We start from the raw sequence: 27,500 nt of genomic DNA, 5'->3' as shown, positions 1-27,500 counted from the left end.
AACTCCGCTTCCCCCCGATGGTCATGTGGGATGGGCTTGAGCACAGTGATATGGCTGTGCAAACTTCGCATTTCATGATGGGTGAATGGGATGACTTTTGGCAGAGCAATGTGGCCACACAAACCCCGCTCCCTATGGCGGATGAGCGGGACGATCCTGGTCATAGCAACATGGCCACACATACTTCGTTCCCTCTGACGAAATAGTGGGATGGCCAAGGGAAGAGCATCATGGCTGTGTAAACCCCCCATGGTGGATGAGCGGGTTGGCCTTGGGCAGAGGAACATGGCCACGTGTACTCTGCTCCGTTTGACAGAAGAGCCGGATTACCATGGGAAGAGCAACATGGCCATGCGAACCTCCCTCCCATCGGTGGATGAGCGGGTCGGCCTTGAGAAAAGCTGTAAAACATTTGATGATAGACAGCCAAATCCTCAAAGCTCGCAGCTGTGTAGGAACAAGGTGGCTTCCTTGATGCACCTCAGTCCAATTATTACACAAAAACGTACAGCAGCAACAGGATTATGTGACGTAGAGCCCAATACAAAACTTGGCCGTGTCCAGTTTTCAGCAGCCATTGTAAGTGGTGCTGGTGCAGGCGATGACAACAATGGGTGGCTGGCAGCCACTGGCAGTGCCACTGAAGCCATTGTTGATATCGACGGGGGATCGAAGGCCACTGGCGGTGCTGGTTTCCAGCATCCACAGTGATATGAGTTTGGTGGCCACCGGGACAGACATCTCGGCCATTACTCCTCTATGCTCCAAAAGTAAGCTCACCAACATGAGGAAGCATTCCATTCAGTGCCGGTTATGTAATTCTTATTACCACTATTCGTGTGTTCAATTGTCTGGGCATCAGGCGGCAGTGCTTACAACCAATTGGTCATGCGCTGCCTGTGTTGGGATTGCACTGAAGGCCCCGGCCCAACCAATGGACTTTTCCACCTACTTATTGAGATGTCGTAATCATGTTAGAGTACTCAGTAAAGTACCCAAGGGTGCTCGTATCCCTGTCACTGATGCTCTTGGCAAACTTCTCCGTAACGATGTCCTCGAGAACCAGGCCCCCGTGGCCTGGAATCGCCTCCTTGTTTTTTATTACTTTGGCCTTAGGGTGCCCGATAAAGAGGCTCTGGACTCCCCCAATATCTCATTGACTTCTAAAGTCAAGCATCAGGTGGTGGATATTTTGGCAACAGATGCCTTACCTTCCGGCCTCGCCCGGCGTTGAATTAGCCACTCCGGAGGTTCTTTCTGAGCATTCCGTCTGAATCGCGGTTAGCCTTTTTCCATCTGGGTTGGCTGCAGGCCTCGATGGGCTCAGACCGGGACATCTTCAGGTTCTTTTGGGCAAGGAATCTGCTGATGCAGGGGCCCGCTTAGTGTCTTTTCTTACCCTGTTCATTAACATGGTTCTGCAGGGAGAGGTTTCCGAAGCAGTACGTCCTGTTTTTTTTCGGTGCAAATCTTTTTGTTCCAACCAAGAAGGATGGTATTTTTCATGCGATCACTGTGGGCAATACTTTGTGCCATCTCGTGACCAAAGTCGCAGTTTGATCTTTTTCTGATCTTGGGGGTGAGCTAAGTTCTATCCAGTTGGGCTATTCAAAATTAGGTGGGTGTGAAGCAGCTGCTCACGCTGCCAGACTATCTGACAAATCTGCCTCCTAATCGCGTCTTTCTTAAGATCGACATGCGTAATGCATTTGTTTGCTTGAGGCGTGAAGTTTTTTTTTTTGTCTGAAGTGCGAAGGTGCACCCCCCAGTATCTATCTGCTTATCTGGCAGGCATAGTCCAGGCCTTTTGATTTGTTCTATGGCAACGAGGCCATTTATTCAGCAACTGGCATTCAACAAGGTGACCCCTTTGGGTCAGATCTTTTTTTTCCCTGGGCATCGACCCAATAGCCAGGAGAGTTCAGTCAGAGTTCAATATATGGTACCTCGACAATGCATCGTTTGGGGATGAACCCGTGAAAGTGCTGGCTGGCCTCCAGAATGTCATTGCCTGGTTGACCAACATTGGCCTCGAGATCAATGGTTGCAAGTGCGAGTTGACCATCTTCAACCATGCATCACTGGATGACTGTCAACTTACCGACATCATATTTTAAGGTGGTGCTCCCTGATATTAAGATTGTTTTGATTAACGACTGTACTCTTCTTGGTGCTCCGATGTCCCTGAGACCTTTGCCCAAAGCTTTTATCGAGAAACACGGTGACTTGATCTGTATGGAAGGCCGTCTGGAGCAAATTGATGCACATGAAGCATTTGTGCTGCTCAAAAACTATTTAACCCTGCCCAAGCTCCTGTATATTTTGCGTGCGTCTCCCCACCTGAATGATGCACAGCGAGGAGCTCTTGACCGCACCATTTGTGAAACCGTAAGTAAAATCTCCAATGTTGCTTTCAACGATTCTGCTTGGATGCAAGCTATGCTCCCAGTTAAGCAGGGAGGTCTGGGTTTCAGGAGAGCTATTGATATCGCTCTCCATGGCTTCACCTCCTCATTGCTGGCAGTCCGCCCCAAGTCGATTCCGTTCTGTCCGCGTAAGCGGTTTGGCGCAAATAGGGGAGTTGACAGTAGCGGTGTTGTCATGGAGTTCAGCCCATATCGATGTTTGAGAACCCGAAGATCTTTTGGCTGAACCAAAAAGCATGGGACGTTTAGGTTACAAGAGTGTCTTTTGTCAGCCTGTTGAGCAGTGTGGATCAGGTCACCAGAGCCTGTCTTTTGCCCACAGCAACTAAGGAAAGCGGGATATGGCTTCATGCAGTCCCTTTTCCCCTTTTTGGAAACACATCTTGACCCTGAGTCTTTACGGGTTGCAGTTGCACTCCGAGTTGGAGCATCAGTCTGTGAGCGGCATAAATGTTGATGCGGCATTTTGATGGATACACTTGGACACCATGGTCCGTCGTGTCGATCTTTTAGACATTTGGCTTTCAATGATGTGGTCAAACTTGCCCTTTATGGGGCAGGGATACCATCTGTCCTGGAATCCCTTGGTGTAGACCTTGGCGAAAACACCAGCCTGGACGGCTTGACCATTGTCCCATTGTCTCATACAAGAATGGGGAAAGCCTAACCTGGGATTGCACTTGTCGACACTTTCGTCAAATCACACATTTACAATGCAGTCTCAACGGCTGGAGTGGCTGCCACCGATGCTGGAGTTCTGAAACGCAATAAATAGGCCAGCTTCAGCCAAACTTATTTTTTCGAACCAATTGCTATCAAAACAACCGGAGTGTATGGCTGTTCTACGTCCGACATCATCAGTGATATCGGTCGAAGGCTCGTTGCATCCACTGGCGATAGAAAGCAACTGGTTTGGTTCAAGCAGCGACTTAGCTTGGCCGTCCAGCGGGGAAACGCAATGAGCATTCTGGCTTTGGCACGGGAATATCAAAATTCCCCATGAACACCATTTTAACGTCTGTTTTTTTTTTGGGGGGGGGGGTTAGGATTAATACTCATTTATTTTGTTTTATAAATCTTTTTTAAAAAAACTTCAATTTACTTGATTGGAGTTTAATTTTTATTTTATTTTAATTATTTTAAAGTTTATATACAATTAATTTTAAAAAATTATCGTGAACGGGGCAGCGAGATAATGGTCTGTTTAAATTTAATTTTAAAAAATTCATTGATTAATTACTTAATTGTTTTCGATCTATTAATGAGTTATTTATTTTGTTTCTCATCTGGGCAACACCGCAGGCACCTTTTGAGCGAGGATGCTGATAATTGGACACGACAGTGAACAAATGATTTGGCTATAAAGTGTATTTTTGATTAATCAATTAATCGATTAATTATTCATTTTTCCAATGAATTACTTGATTTTCAAAAAGTTACACATTCGGATGAAACAGTGGTGGGTCTGGTATGCGATTAGCCAATTGATTAAGAAATTAATTATTTTACGATTATTATTTATATATTTTAATTCTGCAATCAATTAATCAATCAATAATTGTACACCGCTTCTTCACAATTCCGTCTCCATTTGCTGCACGGCGGCATCGCGTGGCGCCCTCAGCACCCCGGCAATGTCGCGTGCTGGAGTATTTGTTATTTATTTATTTATTTGGCATGGGGGCAGTGTCCTTTGAACGTACCTCTACTTGTTATTATTATTATTATTATTATTATTATTATTATTATTTTATAAATCGATCTCGGGCTCATAGTGAAGCTTCTACATAAATCACACACAGAACAAAGACATGAGTAGACATTAATGTCCATTATCATGAATTTTAAGGACCTTCGATTAGTAGTCATCGGGCAAACACATAAGGTTATATGTGATTTGAACCTGGGATCCCCTGCATCCTGAACTCAGGGTTCAGATGAGAACACCGACTGGTAAAACCGAGCCTTGTTCTCAGACCAGGTCACTTTACTCTGGACATGCTGCCTCTGCTCTTCTAACAATGGCTGGAGGCCCTCAATCTCAAAAATAGATCAGGGCCGTCTCTCTGGACAAACAACTTTGGTCAATTACGGATGGTGGTCTTAGAAGGCTGTATGTGTGTTTAGGACCCTTGATCTATGTGCAAATGTCAGTTATGACTTTCTGTTGCTTCACCCCCTCCCCCACCTTTTCCCACCCTCAAGACTCTGCTCCCTTCTTAGCAGGACTTATGCAATACACTTCACAGATATCTGAGTGTAGGCCTCTGAGCTGTCCAATCCTGAGTTTGATTTCCAACATAATCAGGTCCAATTGGAGCATGCTGTGCTTTCCAATGCCAGCTGGTGTTTTGCCAGCAAGGCATGCTACATCATGGAGCACCCTACCCTGAGCATGTGTCATGTTTTGCATTGCCAGCAGGGGATGCTACAACATAGCCATCCTTTGGAGAACACTTAAGCAGGCTATTCTGTCTCCAGTACAAACCTTGATTAGGCCTCTGGGTCACAACTCTGGGAGATTTGGTAAACCATCTCATCTTATGCAGATCATATCTGGTCTTATAAGCCACTGTAGCGGCTCCACTGAGGGCCCCGTGAATGGACTACAAGATAAGAACACTCAGGAAAGGTATTTTGCTGGTCGTATAAGTATTGGTTGGTCTTCGCAACCGAAGAAGGCCGTTTACATGTAACATGCAAACCACCTAGTTCAGTTGTTTATATAATAGTGCAGAAGGTGCTGCCCAGACATCAACCACACTCTGATGTAGCACACAGTGTGATGTGGTGGCAAGGAAAACTACTTGCTAACCACAGTACAGACAGGAATGAGTGATTTCTTCAAGGTGCTGGTGATAACTCGCCTACTCTTCACAAAGTACACTGTGGGATCTTTACCATCCATCAAATAATGCAAGCAGCTGGGGTACACAGCTTAATGTCCACCCGGAGGAGGGTGCACGTGTACGCATCGATGTATTGCCACGGTCCGAAACGGTCGGGTGACCGTTCATGGTCTCGTCCAGATTCAAACCCAGGCAAGACAGTTTAGAGGAGAGTGCGCATACTCCTAGGCTATCCTTCCACCTCTCATTTGTAAACACAAAAGAAAATGGTATTACAAGTTACCCAAACACATTGACAAGGTATGCCTGGGTAAAAGTGTCAAATGTCCAACAGCGGAGTAAGGTATTGAAAATAAATGGTCTTGGCGTTGTATTTGTCTCATGTCTCCATCGTTTTCATCTGACTATCGCTGAGATTGGAAGACAGGGCCGAATGCCTTCTCAAAGTATATCTGGCTGGTGGTATATATAATCTGATACGCTCTCTCATCCTGTCTTGTTCCCATTACTCTTTCAGCGACTGACCCTTTGCAGCTTTACTAAGGCGAACCTTTCACCCATCACAATCCTCCTTCTCGACCTTTCAAAGTCCAGGTTTTCCTTCTTCTTCTTCTTCTTAATAATGCCACCAATTATCCCCACCTTCTTGTGGGGCCAGCCACAGGAATGGTTCTGGCCAAAGTCTTTCTGGAACCGACTGGCCAGGCCTGATATTCAATGTTCAACTGATGGTCATTTGGTTGAGAACTTGCAACTTGTTCAGGATGCTGGAAATAACTCGCCGACCATTTGTTGGCAGATCGGTCCTCCCGCTTTAGCATCCTTACGATGGACGGTCTCCCAACTTGTGAAACACCAGATGACAGTTTATAGTTGGGTCAGGATTCGAAGCGTGGCTAGACAGTTCAAAGGTGAGTATGCATACCTCTAGTCTCTCCTGTCAGCCCGTGACACTTTGGCTTTTTAACCACCTGGATTGCTGCGCCCTGTGGCATCACCTACCTGTATCTGTCCAATCATGCTCCTCCCTCCACTGCTTCAAGGTTGCAGATCACCGGCATCCCATGTCATCTCTCACCTCTATTCATGATATTTTATTTCAAGTCACAAACCTCCTGCCATACCTTACAACTGATGTTTTTTTGTTCATCGGATTCCAACTCTTTACCTTCTGCCCTTTACCGTCGGGTGAAACCCATTCATCCTCTACCGTTTTGCTGTTACATGAGCCTTGACTTTGCATATTATTATTTTAACACAAATGGACATTCACATTTATATATAACCAATAAATGAGGAGTAGCCATGGAGAATGGTAACCATTCAAGTGTCTGGTCGAGAATATTTCCCTTTATCATTATTGTTGACTGCCTGTCGGATCTTGCCAATATGGCTGCCTATACCCAATAGCTAAATAGGATTAATTTCCTTGAGCTGCAGCGCAAAGGCCTAGTGCTTATTGAGTAATTACCTTTATATTGCTTGCACCGCAATCTAGTTCACTCAATCAAGCAGTCATATTGCTTCATCAAACTCAGGTATTCATCCACACAGATGCAATAAACTCCCCTCACACACTCACCAGTGAAGTTGACCTTACGGATATACCGCAGGAGCTCTCGTCCACTGACGGGGTCCATCTTCATACAAAGGCCCACGTAGTCTGCGCACACGTCTTGGTGCATGTTGTGCAAGGCATGGGCCATCGCGTACACTGCGTCGATGACGAACTGCACTTTTCCCTCTTGCTCGTACGGTGAATCAAAGCCGATCTCCTCGTCTCCTGCAACGTGGACCACATGATGACACGGACAAGGTCAACATTCTGCCTCGAGCTGAGGAATTCACAAGTGGCGGGGCCATATCAATTATTCAAGCACACAGGCATCACTCCAAAATGGACAGAGTGCGTGAAATGCCAATTACAGTACCTGTGAGGTCCTTCATGGTGATGTAATTAACCTTGTTCGGTGTCAATTGCTTTTTGGCCTCGGTGACTAGGTGCCAGGAGTGGTGGACCATATCATGTGTCAATTACTGTTCGTTTCTCCCCCAGAATGCATCGGGCGTGGCTGTAATTAAAGGCCCCGCTCAATTCCATTTCTCTGAGTGACGTGTGAGCTCCTTATCAACCTCTTCAACCCTGTCCAGCAGTCATGAATAATTATGCTACCATTTCGGTAAATGGCAAGGGAAAGTTGCTTTTAACACACAATTCCAAATATCATTGAGCATTCCTTACATCTACCAGGGGCTACAATACAACTGATAGGATAAAACATCAATTACAGAGGTAACTCGAGGGGGAGCACTCAGGAGAGTGCAAAACCTCCACCGCCAATACTGCTGGGTCACTCAAGTGAACCTTATATCTTATTCATTAAATATGATGTCAACAGTGCTGATAGTTATAGTTCTTTTCTCCAACATTTGGTGGGGGGGGGGGGTTGGAAACCACTTAAAACATGTAAAAATGTAAAAAAAAAAATCGAATTTTTTTTGAAAAAAAAGTTGCAAATTTTTTTTCTCTAACAATTTTTTTTTTGGGGGGGGTTGGAAATCACTTAAAACATGTAGAAATGCAAAAAAAAATTCTTTTTTCCGGGGTGGGGGGGGGTTGGAAATCACTTAAAACATGTAAAAATGCAGAATTTTTTTTCTCAAACAATTTTTTTTTTGGGGGGGGGGGGTGGAAATCACTTAAAATATGTAGAAATGCAAAAAAAAAAATTTTCTTTTTTTCCCGGGGGGGGTTGGAAATCACTTAAAACATGTAAAAATGCAGAAAATTCTTTTCTCAAACTATTTTTTGGGGGGTGGAAATCACTGAAAATATGCAGAAATGCAAAAAAATTTTTTTTCTCTAACAATTTTTTTTGGGGGGGGTAACAATTTTTTTTGGGGGGGGTTGGAAATTACTTAAAACATGTAGAAATGCAAAAAACAATTCTCTATTTTTGGGGGGGAGGGTAACAATTTTTTTTTGCAGGGGGGGGGTTGGAAATCACTTAAAACATGTAGAAATGCAAAAAAAAAAATTTCTCTAACAATCTTTTTGGGGGGTGGGGGTTGGAAATCACTTAAAACAAGTAGAAGTGCAAAAAAATTTTCTCTAACAATTTTTTTTGGGGGGGGGGATGGAAATCACTTAAAACGTAGAAATACAAAAAAAAAAAATCTTTTTTGGGGGGTGGCAAAAAAAAATTTGGGGGGGGGGTTGGAAATCACTTAAAACATGTAGAAATGCAAAAAAAACCTTTTTTTCTCTAACAATTTTTTTTTGGGAGGGGGGGACCAAGTCCAAAATTTAATGGCATGAACCTTGGACCATACCTAACCCCCCCACCAAGTTTCGTCGAAATCCGTCGAGGAGTTTTTTTCCGTAAAACTGTTCACAAACAAACAAACAAACAGAAAGGGGTGAAAACAGCAACCTCCATCCATCTTCGAAGATGGCGGAGGTTAACTAGAACGGCATTCGGTAGAGCGCATACTTCCGCCAGGCTGAACACTTTACATTTTGTATCCCAGTGATAGACCGGACATGCATCCCTACCTTAAACAAAATCTAATTGGCTTGTTATTGTCACCGAGCCAACTCATCCACCAAGTTTTGTCATGATCCGTCCAAAACTTTTGAGCTATTGCGCTACATGTCGTTTTTGGCCCAATCTCTCATTCGTTAAGAATCACTTAATATCGTTGTTTCTTTTTTTACGAGTAATTCTTGCATCGAGATCTGGATCCAGATTTTTTTTTTTTACTGAAGTCGAACCAATTCGTCCTTGTCACACACCAAACTTGCCCACCAAGTTTCATCTGAACCCGTCCACAACTTTTTGAGATATTCTGCTCACAGACAGACAGGCAAGCAAACAAACAGGGTTGAAAACATAACCTCCGTCCACCTTCGGTGGCGGAGATAATGACAGGCATTGATATTATCACAATTAATTATTTATAAATGTTGAAACAAAGCTCTTAATGGAGTTAAAGGTATCGAGCAAACTTCATAATCACAGTTGTTTTTTGTTTCCAGGAATCTTATGAGTCTCTTAGAACAATGCAAGAGCCAATGCCATGTATGGCTGTACAAGACATCAGCAGTGCCGACATGACTGTTGAGAGCAAAACAATACATACCAGCCTAATATATCTAGATCAGCTTTAAAAAAATAAAAAATACAAATTATATAAATTTGGAATTTTACTTTATTTCACTTGAATATTCAGTTTTTTCCCACCGATGGTGTCATCATGTGGGATTCATGTGGTCGGGAATTCTGATTTGTCACTCAAGGATCACAGACTTTTTGTGGAGACAAGGCTCAGGGCTGTTATGCGGTACGTTTACTAAATGGACCACAAAGAGAGCTCAGGATAAATTTACTTCTCTTTTTCCAAGATGTAAGCCAAGGTAATATTGCAGATGCACATCGCATTGGTTAGTGAGGACCTCGCACAGGCCAATCACATCTTAAGTGACTGATTCATGATAGTTAGGTTCTTGCAATTGACTTGACAGAATGAGAAAGCATTTTTCTTTATTAACTTATCATGGAAACCTGATTGCTAAAGTGAGGCTCTTGGAATACGGCACTTGTTTCACAAATTGCTTTTGCAAAAAATAAAGGCGGTCAAAAGCCCCCGTCGCCAGCATCCCCCATCCCCAGGTGGGGCGTAACACACAGACATCCATCTGCTTTATGAGGTGATGTAAAACACACAATGATCACACACGAATATTGCTGGGGGCTTCTGTCAAGCACAGCCAACTTGATATTGTAAGAAAATGAAAATGAGCTATCCAACCCAAACATAGTCCAGAACATGCTAATGAGGTGTTTTAATTTCAAATATCGATCAGTATTGACAATTAGAGAAAGAAATATTTTCTCCGTGGGGGGAGGGGGAGGCAATAAACTGACAGTGCGGCTGTGGGGCAAGAATTGGACACAATAAGTAACGAGAACAGCACTCCGTAGCACGCATACCTCCGCCAGGCTGAACAGTTTACGTTTTGTAGCCCACAGATAGACAGATTTAGGCATGGTGTTGGCTTAACGGTTAAAGTGGCTGGCTTAAGACCTTAGGGTCTTGAGTTTGAGCCCCTATCGTTCTGCTGAAACACCACCAGGTGGGTTGACTCAGCCTGTCATCCTTCCAAGGTCAGCAAAATGAGTACCAGCTGACTGGTAGCAGGGGCGCTGCATCAGCGGCGCAGCCGCGCTTACATAAAATGATGCAACCAGCTGCCACAGGCTGCATACAAAACAACAACAGGGCTGGATCAGCATCTGTACCTTAACCAAAATCTAATTGACTTGTTTTCGTCACTTACGCAACTCATTCATCAAGTTTTGTCATAATCCATCCACAAATGTATGAAATATCATGCTATATGTCATTTTTTGACCCATCTCTCAACGGTGAAGAATCACATTAAAATATTTCCGTCTTGGATCGAGATCTTCACCAAAATCTAATCAATTCGACTGTCACACACCCAACCTGTCCACCAAGTTTCGTCCAATTCTGTCGACAACTTTTTGAGATATCCTGCTCACAGACAGACAGACAGACAGACAACCAGGGATGAAAACATAACCACCTTCGGTGGTGGAGGTAATGAATGGAATGAACAACCAGGAATAGATGAAAGAGAGAAGGGGCGGAAACACAGTAATCCACAGATAAGAGGGCTGGACGAGGCAGGGTCAATGGGGTGCAAAAAGGATTGTGCGTATGGATGGGAGATGACATGAGATGGCGGTGCATCACCTGCGAGAAGTCCTGGAGGGAAGAGTGTGAAAGAATGGCCTCTGGAAGGTGCATCCAGAGATGGGAGAAATGAGGAACAAAAAAAAATGGAGTTGAGGTGTGCAATCAGCCTGAAACTAAGCAGCGATAATTTAAAGAACGCATGCATCCTGATATTGTAGATATCGAAAAAGAAAAAAAATAAACTGCCGTTGCTTCAACTATTACGAGGGTCTCTACGTCCGTGTGACATTCTGAAGGCCCCATGCAATTTCACTGCCCACATAATGTCATAAACGTAGCCACCTGAGTAATGAATATAACTTCCAAAGATGCCTTGATTTTAAAGGATTTACAATGTTAATGAATGAGAGAACGAATGACAACGAATTCATAACACCAAATTAAGTTGGGGGTTCTTCAGGAGGTCCTTGAGGAGCTGTTGTCACAGCGTGCCTCCACCTGCATTGATTCTCATACGAGTGATTTTCCTCTCCAATTTCAACACTTCTTGCAGTTAAATCTCACCACATTATAACCAATGAATCATAATTGGTCTTTCCTGCTCAATCCCAGTGGCCTCGAGCAGGATCCAGGAAGATTTCAATTGGCAATTTGACCCCACATACACACCGTACGTCTCAAAGCTCCAGATTGGGTGTTTTATAACTAAGCTTGTAAGTTGTTCAACTATTATCTAGATTTGTTTATAACTATAAACTTGTCTATGACGTTGACAGGTAATCATCTGCACCAGACTGTTCAGCCAGGTCATTTGTAAGTTTCTACAGATGTGATGTTTTAATTGACCAGGAAGTTCGCAATTATTCGCCCTTCCACCCTCTGTTATCTCAGTCACTGCCATCTTGATGTGGGACTTGGTTATCAACACTATCGAGACAAATTTCATTAAAATAATGCATCTACATACTTTGCTCTGCCTTTTAGATTTAAACTCCAGGTCATATTGGAACAGCCCTCGTATCTATGCAAATTTATTTGTTTTTACATATTATTTTGTCTGAAGCGGATCATTGTGCTTTGTGGCCAGCTTTTTAGTGCCTGTACGAGTCGCCATGACACGTGATGGTTGTCCTCTTTGAAATGATGCAGCCATTGTGGTGCCATCCGGTAACTGTTCCTTATTGTCGATCCAGTGGATTATATGTGTGAGTTCGCTTGAATATTGAAGGAGGTAGGGTTCTGTGGTTGACAATGGGCTTTTATGCATCCATTTTTGTGAAGATCTACCTCGATCTAAATTAATAAATATTAGGTCTTTTTGGAGGTCCGTCTAAATAGTAACGGGACTGACTTCACAGAAATGTTATTCCAAAAAAATATATTGAAATCACAGCTTGTCCCCTTCAAAATAGTTTTCCTCCAGTCTCACACACTTGTCCATCTTCTTCTTCCACGCTTCGATGCACCCCCGGAAGGCTTCTTCTGGAATCCTCCGGAGCTCCGTCATCACAGACCTTTTGGTGGCCTCCACATCAGGAAATTGGGTCCCCTTGATCACCCCCTTGAGCTTGGGGAATGGAAAAAAATCACAAGGGACCAAGTCTGGCGAATACGGGGGGTTGCTCCATAGTTGGCACGTTCCTCTCCGCCAAAAACTTTCGGATGCTCAGGGCACTGTGAGCAGGGGCATTGTAAGGGGGGAGCACCCAGGCGTTGTTCTCCCACAGATCCCTCTTCTTGTCCCGGACTGATCTCATGATGTGCCGGAGGATCTCCTTGTACACGTATTGATTCACTGTTTGACCCTGTGGTAGAAACTCGAAGTGGACGATGCCCTTGATGTCAAAAAACGCGATGAGCATCACCTTGACCTTCGACTTCGACATCCTTGCTTTCTTTGGTCTTGGTGATGCCGGACTTTTCCACCGACGACCCTGCCGTTTGGTCTCGGGATCGTACTCGAATAGCCACGATTCATTGCCAGTAATGACTCTCCCGAGCAGGTCTGGATCGTCCTCGAGGCGCTCGATAATGCCTTGACAGACAGTGACTCTTTGGTGTTTCTGGTCCTCGGACAACTGCTTGCGGACCATCTTTGCACACACCTTGCGCATTTCGAGATTTTCAGTGATGATGCTCCAGACAGTGTCCTTGTTGATGGAAAGTTCCTCAGCAATCATCCACACTGTGAGTCGACGATCTGCACACATCATCTGCTTTACACGCTCGATGTTGTTCGCCGTTCTGCTCGTTGAAGGTCTTCCAGACTGGGGATCGTCTTCAACCTCCTCCCGTCCCTCTTTGAACCTCTTGTGCTATTCAAATGCACGTGTACATGGCATCGTTTCTTCTCCGTAGACTTGCTACAGCATTGCGAAGGATTCGGGAGGTGTTTTGCCAGCTTGGCAAGAAACTTTAGATTGGCTCTCTGCTCACGACTCATAGCGCGACGACTCAGACTAGACAACGTGTAAAGCAGGACCTGTAAAAAATCACACAATGAGCGCAGTCAACCATCACCAATCATATATATTGCTGGAATGTTGCGAAAGACTGTGACGCAACCCCTTCATTCAAGTTGTGTAAATGGAGCACACAGCAGGCTCAGTTCCGTTACTTTTAAGACGGACCTCGTACATCAATATTTGCATTTGTGAAGGTCTTTGGGGATCTCAAAGCAGATAACTCTCGGCACAAGTTTGTCAATTACCCATACTGCATACCAGTCAGGTTAAATAGTCCTGAATATCGAATTTGTCCAAGATCTATCATTCAGATGTCCCATCAGGAAACACCTTACACATGTGTATGGCTAAGCACAATTGAGGCTGGATGATAAGCATCAAGGTCACAAGAACCCTCGACTGAAGCAACACATCCATGTTGCAAACCTGGTCCAGAAGTAAAGATTGGCCAAAGTCCTGTTCTACAATGGAGTGAAGAAAGCACAGTAGTTCAGAACATTTGACACTTGGTGACCCTGAAAATGTTTCTTTCAACAGATAGTTCATCTTCGGTGGCGTCAAACCTGAGAGCAATTACGGACCTGAACATAAAAACTACGGCCAATGGCAAATAATTCAACAAGTGACCTATCGGTGTACCTATCATATGGAAAAGGCTTTCACTATTTCAAATAACTTCCAAGAGAAGTCCAGGACAAGGCAGAGCTAAAACATTGTTAATACAAGAACGGCACTCGATAGAGCACATACCTCCACCAGGATGAATAGTTTTCATTTTGTATCCCACTGATAGGTCAGATACATCCTGATATTGTGTCGAACCCTCTGATATTGATATTGTACCTAATACTAGAACAACCTCCGAACCTAACCAAAATCGAATCGGCTTGGACTTGTCACTGACAAACTTCCGACACCAAGTTTTGTCATAATCCATCAACAACTTTTTGAAATATCGTGCAAGATATCGTTTTTGGTCCCATCGCTCAATGGTGAAGAATCACTTTCAAAATTCTTGTATCCGAATCCGGATGTTCACCAAAATCTAATAAATTCGTTCTTATCACACACCTAAGATGTCCACTAACGTTCGCCAGAACCCATCCACAACTTTTTGAGATATCCTGCTCACAGAGACAAACAGACAGACAGACAGACAAACAAACAAACAAACAAACAAACAAACAGGGGTGAAAACTCAACCTCCATCTACCTTTGGTGGCAGAGATGATAATCACAATAAAGCCTTCATGTAAATCAATTAGAAACATTATTTCGGGTCAGAAAAATGAACCATTATTTATGTAATTAGTGCAAATACTGAGGTTTGTGAAATTGCTGTCACGGCGAGTACAGTCTCAGGATATTAGATTCAACTTTTGTGATGCTTACACTCGATATCGGAGCTCATCTGGTTATTTATAAAAAAAGTACAAGTCGTTTTGGAATGCCTGGCATGAAATATCAATCTGATTTAGTTGTCACGTATAAGGACGGTCAATGTAGGATGAAATAAGCCGGTGATAAAAGAGGCCAAATATCCTCATAACGAACAGTTATGACTGTCAAGCCAGGAGCTTCAATCAAGCAATATAAGAGAGAAAACCATCGTCTTCAAAATTATTTGAATAAAACAATAGATTTCTCAGAATCGAAATATAAGCTGATCGTGACTCTTGCTGACGGATTGCCATTCTTAGTGAGAGTGCGATGCTTTAAACAGAAATTTATGGAATAATGGGTGCAGAACAGACAGCTTTGCATCGATCAAAGTCCACGGCTGGTACGAGAAGTGAGAAATATGTGAAAGAACAGAGTCAAAGGTCAAATCCCACCAAAGAATTGGTACACCGAATAGATTTCAGCCCTGCCAATGGTGCTTCGATTGATTTGACACTTTCCCTCAAATTCGACTTCAGTATGAAAACGAGGCAGGAGAAAGCAGGAATGATGCAGTCAAGGAAGGAGCAATTCGTTCTTAGCTGCTGCTTTATGGCGATCTACATTCCATCCATAACTCCAAGACGGTATAAGCATCAATATCTTGGGACCAGTCGGAGCAATGTTTGTGAAAAATTCCTTCATGGTTCATCTGCTTAGCTCACTTTGAAAAGAGATAGCTAGATAATGAAGTCAAGTGAGCAGAGTAAGCACTAAGCAGCATGAAAGAGAGTCCTTTGAGGCTTCATTTTCACTTCCCAATTTTTCCTTTGTTCCTTCGGTTGGCATCCGATTCTAAGCGTGTTCTCTTCAAAGGCAGAATGATAACTCAGTTGGTATTGAGCTCACCTATTTCCAAGTTTGATATTCACTGTACACCACTATACACCACCATTTCCCTTTGGGCAACCCTGTGGTCATCCAGACTATTTTTGAGAAATGAGTTTCTGCAGTTCTCCCAATAGTTCACAACTAAATATAAAGAGAATACACCATGCCACAGCATTCCACTGAAAAAAAAAAAGAAAAAAGAAGAAGAGATTACAACTGTAAGAATGGTTCGGCAATAGATTGCAGCAGTGTTCACCTCCATATCCTGCAATAGGTCCAGAGGGCAAACTGTGATAAAGCACCGAAGTGCATCATGGGTAATTTTCACGACAGGCAGGATCGTTGCTACAGCAACAGGGTAAGATTGTGCTGAAAAGCAAGTGCAGACCTTTTATTAGTTGTGTTGGTTTATAAAACACGAGGATAGATTTAGAAAAAGGAAATGACCACCGAGGCTCATGGATTGCTCAAGCATCAAGAAGCCCCCCTCTGTTGAAGAGTTCGGGACCACTTAACTCGGAGCAAGCTCTCCGGTGATATGATGCCGAAGGCAAAATGGAAATTTTCAATCTCTGTCCCCACGAGCAATGTTACCCAGAAGATTTTGTTGCAGATGCAAGAAAGCTTTTGCTACAATGATCAGGATTATTCACCGGGTAGATTTCAACCTTTCGAGTTACGAATGAACGGACGCACGCACGCACGCACACACAATATTTTAAATGCAGCAACTTTAAACAAGTAAAGAGCTGTTCATTCCTCTTTCGATTCCATTAAATTCCAAAGGTTGGCCACAGCAAGGCACGAAACAAGAATAGCTCTAATCTGCAGTAGAGGTTGAAAAAAAAAATGATCCTCTTTTCTGCCATTATCACAGATGTGTTCAATGCTTTGAGCCTACTAAAAACACATCATTCATCGGAGTGGTGTCATGGAATATAGAGACTCTGCAGCAAAGAAAGATTTCAAGACACAATGTCCTGCTGGCAAAGGTAGGGTGATTGCTTCGCTGGGAAATTTGGGATGCCATATAGAATCGTTCTGGACATGTTCAGGGAGTCATAGTGGAATTTGCACGACCCACTCAAAACTTTATGTTGAGACATGAAAGAAACTTCTTTAAGAAAACGTTTCAAAACACCAAGAGGACCGCAGTTGTGCTTCACTGAAAAAAATAATAAATCGCATTGGACCTCCCAAAAATCTGAGGACAGCAGAGACCATCACAAAGATTGAGTGGACTGTGTACTGTAATCATACAGGTCGCGTTTAGCTCCTTCATGCTTCCAGATCTTGAAGACATAGCTTGAAGTCCTAACATTTTGAAGACATAAATCCATTAAAGATACAGCTTGCAAATAATCGAGCAAGTTTAGGTTTTGTGATGGCCTAGTTGTGACAGCATAGCACGAATAATCCCATCTGTTGTGCAGTCAGATGGAGCTGAATTGGCAGCAGTATTCTGGACTTGGATTCTTAGCTTTAGGAACCTAAGCTTAAGTACAATAATTACCATGTTACTATTGGATTGTTTGTGGCTAAATAAATTAAAACAATAACTCAGGTGGATCAATTATGACCTTCGAACCAGACTTAGCGGTGTAATGATAGAGTGTCCGCTCTGAGTCCAGGAGATCGGTGGTTTGAACTCTGGCTGAGGGCTGAGTCGTACCGAGCACATTGAAAATGGAGCGTTCTGCTCTGTTGTTTGATGATCAGCATTTAAAAAGGATAGAGCATGGACATACAACCACAGGTTAGTAACCATTACACAGGATTGATGGACCGAGTAGCCTCCTCCTACATTGAAGCTTCTTGTAAGGAAACTCATATTTATTATTGAGGGCTAGCCCTGCTGTGCATGGTCTACAGTTTTTCGGTGAAGGTAGTCCACCATGGTGTGGTTGATTCTTCAATGCCTTTGGCAACTTGGGATGGTTTTAAAATTCTGCCTATAAAAGGAGAGGCTGCCTTTGAACTTATTAAAAAGACCTGCAAGCATCACCAAAACAACTCCTGACGTGGAGTCACAATGAATGATATTGTGGACACATTGCAACCATGGGGATATGAAAGCAGATATAACCGATGAAATATTCCAGACTTGAACGTACATTTGGACAACAAGTCAAATTTGTAGTGGCGAAGGGGGGGGGGTAGGGTTGGAGATAATGGGGGAGGGGTTTGTGGATGAGGGGTGGGGGGAGGAAAAGGGGGGGGGTACAAGTCAACCCTGTAATCTCTGAGTTTGACTGAATAGTTGCCGGTGTTCACATAAAACAGTACTTCATAAAAGAAAAACACGTCGCATGGTCAGCGGGGTAGAACGATACCGTCCCGGTTCTCAATGTTGGCTGAAAACAGGCCTCTCCATTCCAAAGCATCAGAGGGTGTTAATAATTTAAAGGAATATTTCCTGCACCTCAGTACACCAGCAGGATACCTAAGAAGTGCAACCTGCCCAAAAGAACATCAATGTGTCTGTAGACTTTGGTGCACTCAAGCCGCGCGTCTGATTTATTCAAGGCTTTATTCGGCATGGAAAGCGCTCACGGGATTGTCTTGTGTTTCTCTTTTATGGGTGTAGTATCAATGCCTGTTGTGGTGTTCTTCTCGTTCACTTTGAACATTTGCATCCTTTGTGGGCGCGCTCGTTTATGCCAATTACCGTTATATTAGTGGGCCTAACGACTACAATTGAGAAAGCAAATCGCTGTTCATGTAATGGAGTAAATAATGAGGGTTACAACGTGTAGTTTGTGTATTTTAAGAAGCTGCCCCCAGCAAACTTAAAACCAATGCTATTGTGGAAATGTCTGCACTGATGGTGAAACGTTTCGCTATCAATCTGGCTCTCTCCTTTCACCACAAGTCTTCTTCTTATTTAATGGCTCCAAGTGTTCCCATCTTGCGGGATCTCCCAGAGTGGGCCAGGGAAAGGGGAGGAGGGGGGGGGGATTATGGCGCAAGTATATCTGGCCCGATTGCCTAGGCCTGAGTTTCAACTGTGCCAGGAACTTGAAGTTTGTTTGGGGTGCCGACAGTAACTCGCCAACTCTTTATTAAGGACCAGAGGTTTTAGACTGGTTCTCCGTCTGAATCCCCCCCCGCCTCCCCCTTAGCAGTTTATATAACTGGGTCGCGATTAAAACTCAGGCTCATGAGCTCAAAGGTGAACACACACCTCCAGGATACCTCCAAGTCCTTCTCTTTTTACCCACGCCATTGATCCGAAAGGTAAAACTAGGTTTATGGCACAAACTTTGCATACGACTGATCACACAACCATTTTTTGTATACATAGTAGAGGCCTGTGGAAGAGCAAGTACGAGTACACTGAACGGATCAAGATCAGGATCAGGACAAAAGGAACAGTAGAGAGAGGGGGAAAACACCAACAGCAGAGTTGGAGAAACAATGGGTGTGGGGAAGAACGAGGGGCAGGAGAGGATGCAAGTGTTCGACAAGATGGATACAGAAGGAAACTCTCAGGAGTGAAAACTGGATATTTGGAAGAGGAAGGATTGTTGTGTGGATAGGGGTGATTAACGGGGGTAGAAAAAAATCATGGTTTTGTTTTGGGGACGATCTGAGATGGTGGTGAACAGCTATCTTGAAGACCTGGAGGGAAGAATGAGATTGAAGAGAATGTAGAAGTTGGTTGCATAGGTGGGACAAAAAGAGAGCAACAAATGAGTGGAGGTGAGCAGTGATCCTGGATTTTGGTAGTTTCACCAGAAGGGGGTTTGGAGAACATTACCATTTTCAAGATAGTCACTGTAGCTCATCAACATAGCTACCAATGAAACAAAATGTAACACGTGAAAAATGCATAATTACAAAATCTGATCACGATCAACATGTTCGACTTTTTATAAATTTTTGCGAATGAATGAATAAATAAACAAATAAACAAGCAGTCATAGACTGGTACTTATGAAATCGTCAACTTGACCTCTGACCTTGTCTAATAAAAGCTGTCTCTAGAGAAGGTAGCGACGCAAACCAGAAGTTTCTACGATGATTCTGTACCAAACCATCGAAATCGAATGTTTGACCTCACTGTGACCTTGACCTTTGACTGATTTTGACCAAAATCTAATCAGCGCTAGCCATCACCCTCCTGAATCACGTGGTGTAATTTGCCATTGGTAGCTTCTTCCGTTCTCGAGTTACCGCGGATTAACGTAACATAAAGGTCACACTCAACAGCCCCCCAACTCTAAAGGATGCCGGGGCGAGCGCGATGACGTCAGCGCACACACGCAAAACCTTTACGTGACTCAACAACGCATCTGCTCGAGCGCGCTGCGCCACGTGACGAGCCGTGACGCGGCGGGTGAAATATTTTTATACAATCTTAAAACGTCTCAAAAAACATCCGATTTTTACCAGAATTTCGACAACCGAGTCGTAAGCGTCCTAAGCGATCGCAAAAAACCAAAGACGAAATTAAAATCGAAGTTAAAACGAACTCGTAACGTCAATGGAAGCAAAAATACTCCATTTCTCCACAGGAATTTACGGAATTATTTAATATTATTTTATAACACTGAAATTTTTAAAACAGCCGTAACTCGACGAATTGACACACAAATTCCACCGAACTTACCTCGATCTTCCAAACTCACGCTCCGTCAACAATACCTGTGGTAACTTTTCTCGAGTTATCATGTTTTGGATGTTTGACCTCACTGTGACCTTGACCTTTGACCGATTTTGACCAAAATCTAATCATCCCTAGCCATCACCCTCCTGAACCACGTGGTGTGATTTGACATTGGTAGCTTCTTCCGTTCTCGAGTTATCTGTACCAAACCATTAAAAATCGAATATTTGACCTCACCGTGACCTTGACCTTTGACCGATTTTGACCAAAATCTAATCAGCGCTAGCCATCACCCTCCTGAATCACGTGCTGTAATTTAACATTGGTAGCTTCTCCCGTTCTCGAGTTATCATGCCTACAAACAAACAAACACACAAACACACAAGCAGAGGACAGAAGTGATCAATATACTTATGAAATCTTCAGATTTCGTAAATAATAAATAAGTAAATAAGCAAGTAAATAAGTAAATAACGCAGCATTAAACAGCAAATGTAACTTTGTGAATTTGTGAATACATTTTGTGGAGGCACACATCTGTGTCCTTCCAGGCAGTATAACATATATGTGTATGATACTACTGGCTGGATATGAGTTTAATTTCATTCTTCAGTGGTCATGTTAACTCAGCAATAAAACGTTACATAAATCAAGGCAACAGAAGCATAAAAGTCTTGCTTTGGGACAACAGAGGTATGTTAGAATTTCAACATTCGGCAGGTGGTAAGGTGAGAGCAAGCACAATGGTGGAGGGGAGAGGGCTGTAAGCTAGGAGGGTGGGTTGCAATTTAGTGTTAAGGATAGGAAAGAGAATGGAAGTAAATGGGAATGTGAGGATGGAGGGGCAGTAACCAGTGGAGTACCTGCACAGAGGTCAGTGTTGAGACAATTCATTTGTGTAGTCTTAATAAATGATCTTGATGGCGAAGTGCCAACTGAGACATTTATATTGCAGTTTGAAGTGAGTTGGTGGGTAGAGCTCTGCGTGGAATGCTAATGAAGACCATGAAAAGTTTCAGGAAAGTTTTGGGGGCATTTGGAGAGTGTAAGATGGAGATTACCAACAGCATGTGAATAACTATTGAGGGTTAATAACGTTTTTACTTTCACTACTCTATCTTGGTTAGTTCCTTAAATTGCATGAACTCAGCCTTATCATCACACCATTTGAAAGCCTTTATCCCTGAGCAGGGGTCAGCTTTTTGCGGGCTCCAATCATGGTACCCTTTCTTGTGGCAATGTTTTTACGGCCGGATGGCATTCCTGATGCCAACCCTTCAGTCGCCTTCGACACGCAGGGATAATTACCAGTATACTTCGGAGGGATGACAGGCTGAGTCAACCCCCCTGATGCTAACTCAGCAGCCAGCGGGGCTCGAACTCAGGACCCCAAGGATCCCAAGCCACCGCCTTAACCACTAAGCCACACCAGGCTCATGCATGAACTCAGCCTAAGGTTGAGTAAAATCAATACATATACATATCATTATCATCATGCTCTCTAGAGGGCGTCAGTTCTGCCGAAGCAGTTTCTTGACTGGGGGATGCATCCCGGATGATTTGCCTACTCCGACACAAAAAAGTCAGGGCAGGAATTAATCATTTGTTCAGGGTGCCGGCGATAGCTCGCTGACTCTTCGTGAGGGACACCGTGGGATCTGTAACGTCCACCAATTCATGCTGACTCACGGGACCCCCAGTTTAAGATCCATCCGAGGGACGGCAAACACACTGATGAATAACCCTGCCTGTGAAACACTACGATGAGACTTTATGGCTGAGCGGAGAGTCAAACCAAGGTTAGACAACTCAGCGGTGAGCGTGTGGACATCTAGGCCATCTTGCCAGCCCATATTCAGATGGAAGTTATTGAATAAAAATATAAGGAGAGCTTGCCAGACAAGTAAAATATTGATATGGCTCAATAAAAGACAGAGAATTTATTGAAAGGTCAGTACTATAATGGTAACCAGACTTGATGACGTTATGGTTGGAACGTCCGCTCTGAGTCTGGGAGGTCAGTGGTTCGAACCCCAGCCGAGTCACACCAAAAATGTGATACATGCTGCTTCCTTGCTTGAGGCTCAGCATTTAAAAGGTTACAGTGCAGACAACCAACATGGCAAGGCAAATGGCAAACAACCCAGATAAACTGTTGCCAATAAACTGTCTCGGCAGCACCAAAACTCATTCAAGAGGATGGTACATCAAATTAAAAAACACTATATTGGTGTCAGGCTGGCGGGACCACTCGCCTCTGAGCTGTCTAGCCTGGGTTGGAGGTATTGATGTGTGTGCTATCCCTCAGATGGATGTTCGACATCCCATGGTAGCTGCACGAAGAGCAAGTGAGTTAGCACAGACACCCTGAACAACTTACAAATTCCTACCTAAATCACCTCCGGTTGAGTATCCTGTGAGAGAGTGTCGATCCATCCTGGATTGGTGTTGGCCTAGAGACGTTTCTTGACTTGTCTTGATACGCACCGGAGCTCGATCAAGATTACGGGCCTCAAATTATTACTTTAATGGGCATGTTGCTTAAAATGTCAAACTTTTATTTATCACTCTGTTCAAGTGACAGATCTTCAAAATGTGGTAAAAGGAAATCATAATATTTTGAGAAAAATCGTGTTTTTTTCACATTATTCTACTCATTAATAAATTACACTATTAAAAAAAATTTATATTCAGAACTAGCAAGTACCACCCATTGCTTTACTGATGGGAATACGAGGGGGTGGTAGAGGGCTGGGAGAGAGAGGGAGAGAGGGGAGTGGGATGGGCGAGCGAGAGGAGGGTGAGGAAGGGGGAGAGAGAGAGAGAGAGAGAGAGAGAGGAGGGAGGACAGAGAGCGAAAAGGGGGTGGGGGGGGAAGAAGATAGGAAGGAGAGAGTAAGGATAGGGAGCAAAAAGGGGGAGAATAAGGAGGGAAATGGGAAAGAGAGAGGAGGAGTGGGGAAAGTGAAGGCAGCGTGAGGAGCGGGGAAGGGAAGGCAGCATGAGTTCAAGGAAGGGAAGTCAGCGTGAGGGGCAGGGAAGGGAAGTCAGCGTGAGGAGCGGGGAAGGGAAGTCAGCGTGAGGGGCGGGGGAGGGAAATCAGCTTGAGGGGCGGGGGCGGGAAACCGGCGTGAGGGGGGGGGGAGGGAAATCAGCATGAGGGGCGGGGAAGGGAAATCAGCGTGAGTGCGGGGAAGGGAAATCAGCATGAGGGGCGGGGAAGGGAAATCAGCGTGAGTGCGGGGAAGGGAAATCAGCGTGAGTGCGGGGAAGGGAAATCAGCGTGAGTGCGGGGAAGGGAAATCAGCATGAGGGGCGGGGAAGGGAAATCAGCGTGAGTAGCGGAGAAGGAAGGCAGCGTGAGGGGCGGGGAAAGGAGGCAGCATGAGGGACGGGGAAGGGAAGGCAGCATGAGGGGCGGAAAAGGGAAGGCAGCGTGAGGTGCGGGGAAGGAAAGGCAGTGTGAGGGGAGGGGAAGGGAAGGCAGCATGAGGGGCAGGGAAGGCAGCATGAGGGGAGGGGAAGGCAACACGAGGGGGAGGGGAAGGCAGCATGAAGGGAGGGGAAGGCAGCATAAGGGGAGGGGAAGGCAACACGAGGGGAAGGCAGCATGAGGGGAGGGGAAGGCAGTGCAAGGGGTAGGGAAGGCAGCATGAGGTGAGGGGAAGGCAGCGTGAGGGGAGGGGAAAGCATCATGAGGGGAGGGGAAGGCAGCATAAGGGGAGGGGAAGGCAACATGAGGGGAAGGCAGCATGAGGGGAGGGGAAGACAGTGCAAGGGGTAGGGAAGGCAGCATGAGGGGAAGGGAAGGCAGCATGAGGGGAGGGGAAGGCAGCATGAGGGGAGGGGAAGGCAGCATGAAGGGAGGAGAAAGCAGCATGAGGGGGAGGGGAAGGAAACACGAGGGGGAGGGGAAGGCAGCATGAGGGAACGAACCACACGCTCAGGATGACTGAGCACGAATCACTCACTCAGGATGACGGCGCATGAACCACTCACTCAGGAGGATGGAGCATGAACCACTCGCTCAGGATGACAGAGCACGAACCACTCGCTCAGGACGACGGAGCAAGAACCACTCGCTCAGGATGACGGAGCACGAACCACTCGCTCAGGACGACGGAGCACGAACTACTCGCTCAAGACGACGGATCACGAACCACTCGCTCAGGACGACCGAGCACGAACCACTCGTTCAGGATGACGGAGCACGAACCACTCGCTCAGAATGACGGAGCACGAACCACTCGCTCAGGATGACGGCGCGTGAACCAATCACTCAGGATGACGGAGCACAAACCACTTGCTCAGGACGACAGAGCAGGTACCACTCGCTGAGGACGACGGAGCACAAAACACTCGCTCAGGATGACAGAGAACGAACCACTCACACAGGACGAAGGAGCACGAACCACTCGCACAGGATGAAGGAGCATGAACCACATGCTCAGGATGATGGAGCACGAACCACTCGCACAGGACGACGGAGCACGAACCACTCGCACACGATGACAGAGCACGAACCACTCGCACAGGATGAAGGAGCACGAACCACTCACCCAGGAAGACGAAGCACGAACCACTTGCTCAGGATGACGGAGCACGGACCACTCGCTCAGGATGACGGAGCACAAACCACTCGCCCAGGACTACGGAGCACGAACTACTCGCTCCGGACGACAGAGCACATTAATATTGTTGATTAAACATGGATATATTTACCTCCACCACCAAAGGTGAAGGAAGTTGTTTTCACCCCTTTCTGTCTGTCTGTCTGCCTGTCTCTGTCTGTCTGTCTGTCTGTCTGTCTGTCTGTGTGCAGGAAATCTCAAAAAGTTGCGGACGGATTCAGACGAAACCTGGTGGACATGTTGGGTGTTTTACAAGGAAGAATTGATTCAATTTTGGCGAAGATCCAAATCCGGATCCGGATCTAATCATTTTTTAAGTGATTCTTCACCATTGGGAGATGGGGTTAAACTAAAATATGGCACGATGTCTCCAAAGGTTGTGGGCAGATTCGGATGAAACTTGGTGGACAGGTTGGGTGTGTGGCAAGGACAAATTGATTAGATTTTGGTGAAGATCCGAATCCAAATCTGGATACGAGAATTGTTGAATTTTTAAAGTGATTCTTCACCATTGAGAGATGGGGCTAAAAACGATGTAGTACTGTATAGCATGATATTTCAAAAATGTAATGGACCCAATATGTTCTCGTGGATCAGGCATTACGTGGTGGAGGTATGCGCTCCACCAAGCACCTTTCCAGTTATAGATGGTATAAAATAATGGAGGTGCTTGTCAAAGTGGACATCCCTCTGGCTATTATCAGAGAACCACCACAGCACCATCGAGTCTGGCATTTCACTCAGGCCGACTGACAGGGTCTCCAAGCAGCCATCAAACTTCTAGACTGGTCTCCCATCGCTACTTTCATCAACATCAACTCATCCTGGGAATTCTTTCAAAGAAATTTGCTCTCCCTCATGCACATATTTATCCCCTCACATCTTCAGATGTCCTAATCTTCCTTCCGCCCTTGGTTCATTGAAGCTTGTGGCGAGGCAGTTGGCCTGAAACAACTTGCCTCCTGCCTCATGGAAAGCAAACCCAACTCAGAGTAATCTCAGTTCCTTCCATAAAGCTCGGAACCAGTGTGTATCTACCCTCGGAAGAGCCAGAAAACAACATCTTTCTTAGCTCAAGTCTGAACTCTCAAACCTCTCTCCCTCCTCGAAATCCTGGTGGCGTCCAATCAAATCTGTTTCTGGTGTATGCTCCCACTCCATCCCCTCCCTCACCTCAAGTGGCCGCACTGCTGATACCGCACGTGAAAAGGCTGAATGCCTAAACTCAGTGTTTGCATCTAAATTTTGTGTCTGAAACCCATCGCTTCCTGTACCCACCTTACCCAGTCGCACCCAGCTGTGCCGGGACTCTGTGTCCTTTTCTTCTGACAAGGTGGAGAGTTTGCTGTCAAACCTCAACTCAGGTTCTGCAACTGGTCCAGATGGCATCAGCCCATGTGTCCTAAAAACCTACTCCTCTGCTCTTGCTCACCCTCTCTCTGTTCCATTCACCCTCTCATTTGCTCAAGGTCATCTGCCATTGCTTGGAAATCAGCAAACATTGCTGACCTGCATAAAAAGGTGCAACAACAGATCCCTGCAACGACAGACCAATCAGCCTTCTCCCAATCATCAGCAAGGTTATGGAATTCATCATCGATTCAAACATTAAATCTTCCCTCTTCTCTAATGGATTGATTTCCGATCATCAATTTGGTTTCAGACCAGGTCACTCTAACCTGCATATGTTGCTTCTGCTCTCCCAACAATGGATGGAGGTCCTCAATGACGGACATGAAATCAGAGCCATATCCCTAGACATATCACGTGCTTTTGACACGGTCTGGCACCCTGCCCTGCTCACCAAACTCTCTTCCTATGGTATTCAAGGCCATCTCCACTTATGGCTCGCAGACTTCCTCTCCTGTCGCAGTCAACATGTGGCCCTAAATGGATTTCTTTCATCCCTTCTTCTGGTACAGGCTGGAGTTCCTCTCAGCATGTTCTGGGCCCTGTTCTTTTACTGTTTCATCAGTGATCTCTCCAACTCCCTGGAAAATTCTCTCCATCTCTTTGCTGATGACTCCACGCTCTGCTGTACCATCTGTCATCCTGCAGACTGGCAAGTAGCAGCTTCTTCGCTCTCTGCAGATCTGGTTAAAATCACAAACTCGGCCAACACGTGGAACATGTCTGTCAATCCTGACAAACCTCACAGTCTCACTGTCTCTCCGAAAGTACCGTTTGGACCCCCCCCCCACCCCATCTACTTCCTCAACAATCCTCTGGAAGAAATCCTTTCATCCAAGCTTCTGGGTCTCACTATCTGCCATGATCTTTCTGGGGAAAGCCACATTTCCAACCTTGCCTCCAAAGCCAGTCGCCGACTGGGAATCCTCCGTCATGCAAAGTCCTTCCTCAGCCCACCCGAGCTCTTGACCACATACAAAGCTTTCGTCCGCAGCCTGATGGAGTACTTCTCTCCCCTCTGGACTGGTGCTCCTTCCTCTCACCTTTCTCAGCTTCACGCTGTGGAAACCAAGGCATTTCAGATCATTGGCATCTTCCATGATCAGGCTGAGTCT

General features: G+C 45.0%; 1 protein-coding gene across 1 annotated transcript in view; it reads right to left on the bottom strand.

Moving 5' to 3' along the window:
• LOC147008869 (metabotropic glutamate receptor 8-like) overlaps positions 1 to 27,500 on the bottom strand; it is a 579,707-nt gene that overhangs the window by 190,857 nt on the left and 361,350 nt on the right. Inside the window, exon 7 of the mRNA XM_085863764.1 lies at positions 6,858 to 7,058. Within this exon, the coding sequence (XP_085719890.1) occupies positions 6,858 to 7,058 (201 nt within the window). The remainder of the gene's footprint in view (positions 1 to 6,857; positions 7,059 to 27,500) is intronic.

Source organism: Eptatretus burgeri, chromosome 18 (assembly GCF_056783735.1).
Source record: "Eptatretus burgeri isolate ZD-2024b chromosome 18, Ebu_testis_v1, whole genome shotgun sequence".
Lineage (NCBI taxonomy): Eukaryota > Metazoa > Chordata > Myxini > Myxiniformes > Myxinidae > Eptatretus > Eptatretus burgeri.
The sequence above is the reverse complement of the archived record's forward strand: the minus strand, read 5'-3'. Positions and strand labels throughout refer to the sequence as shown.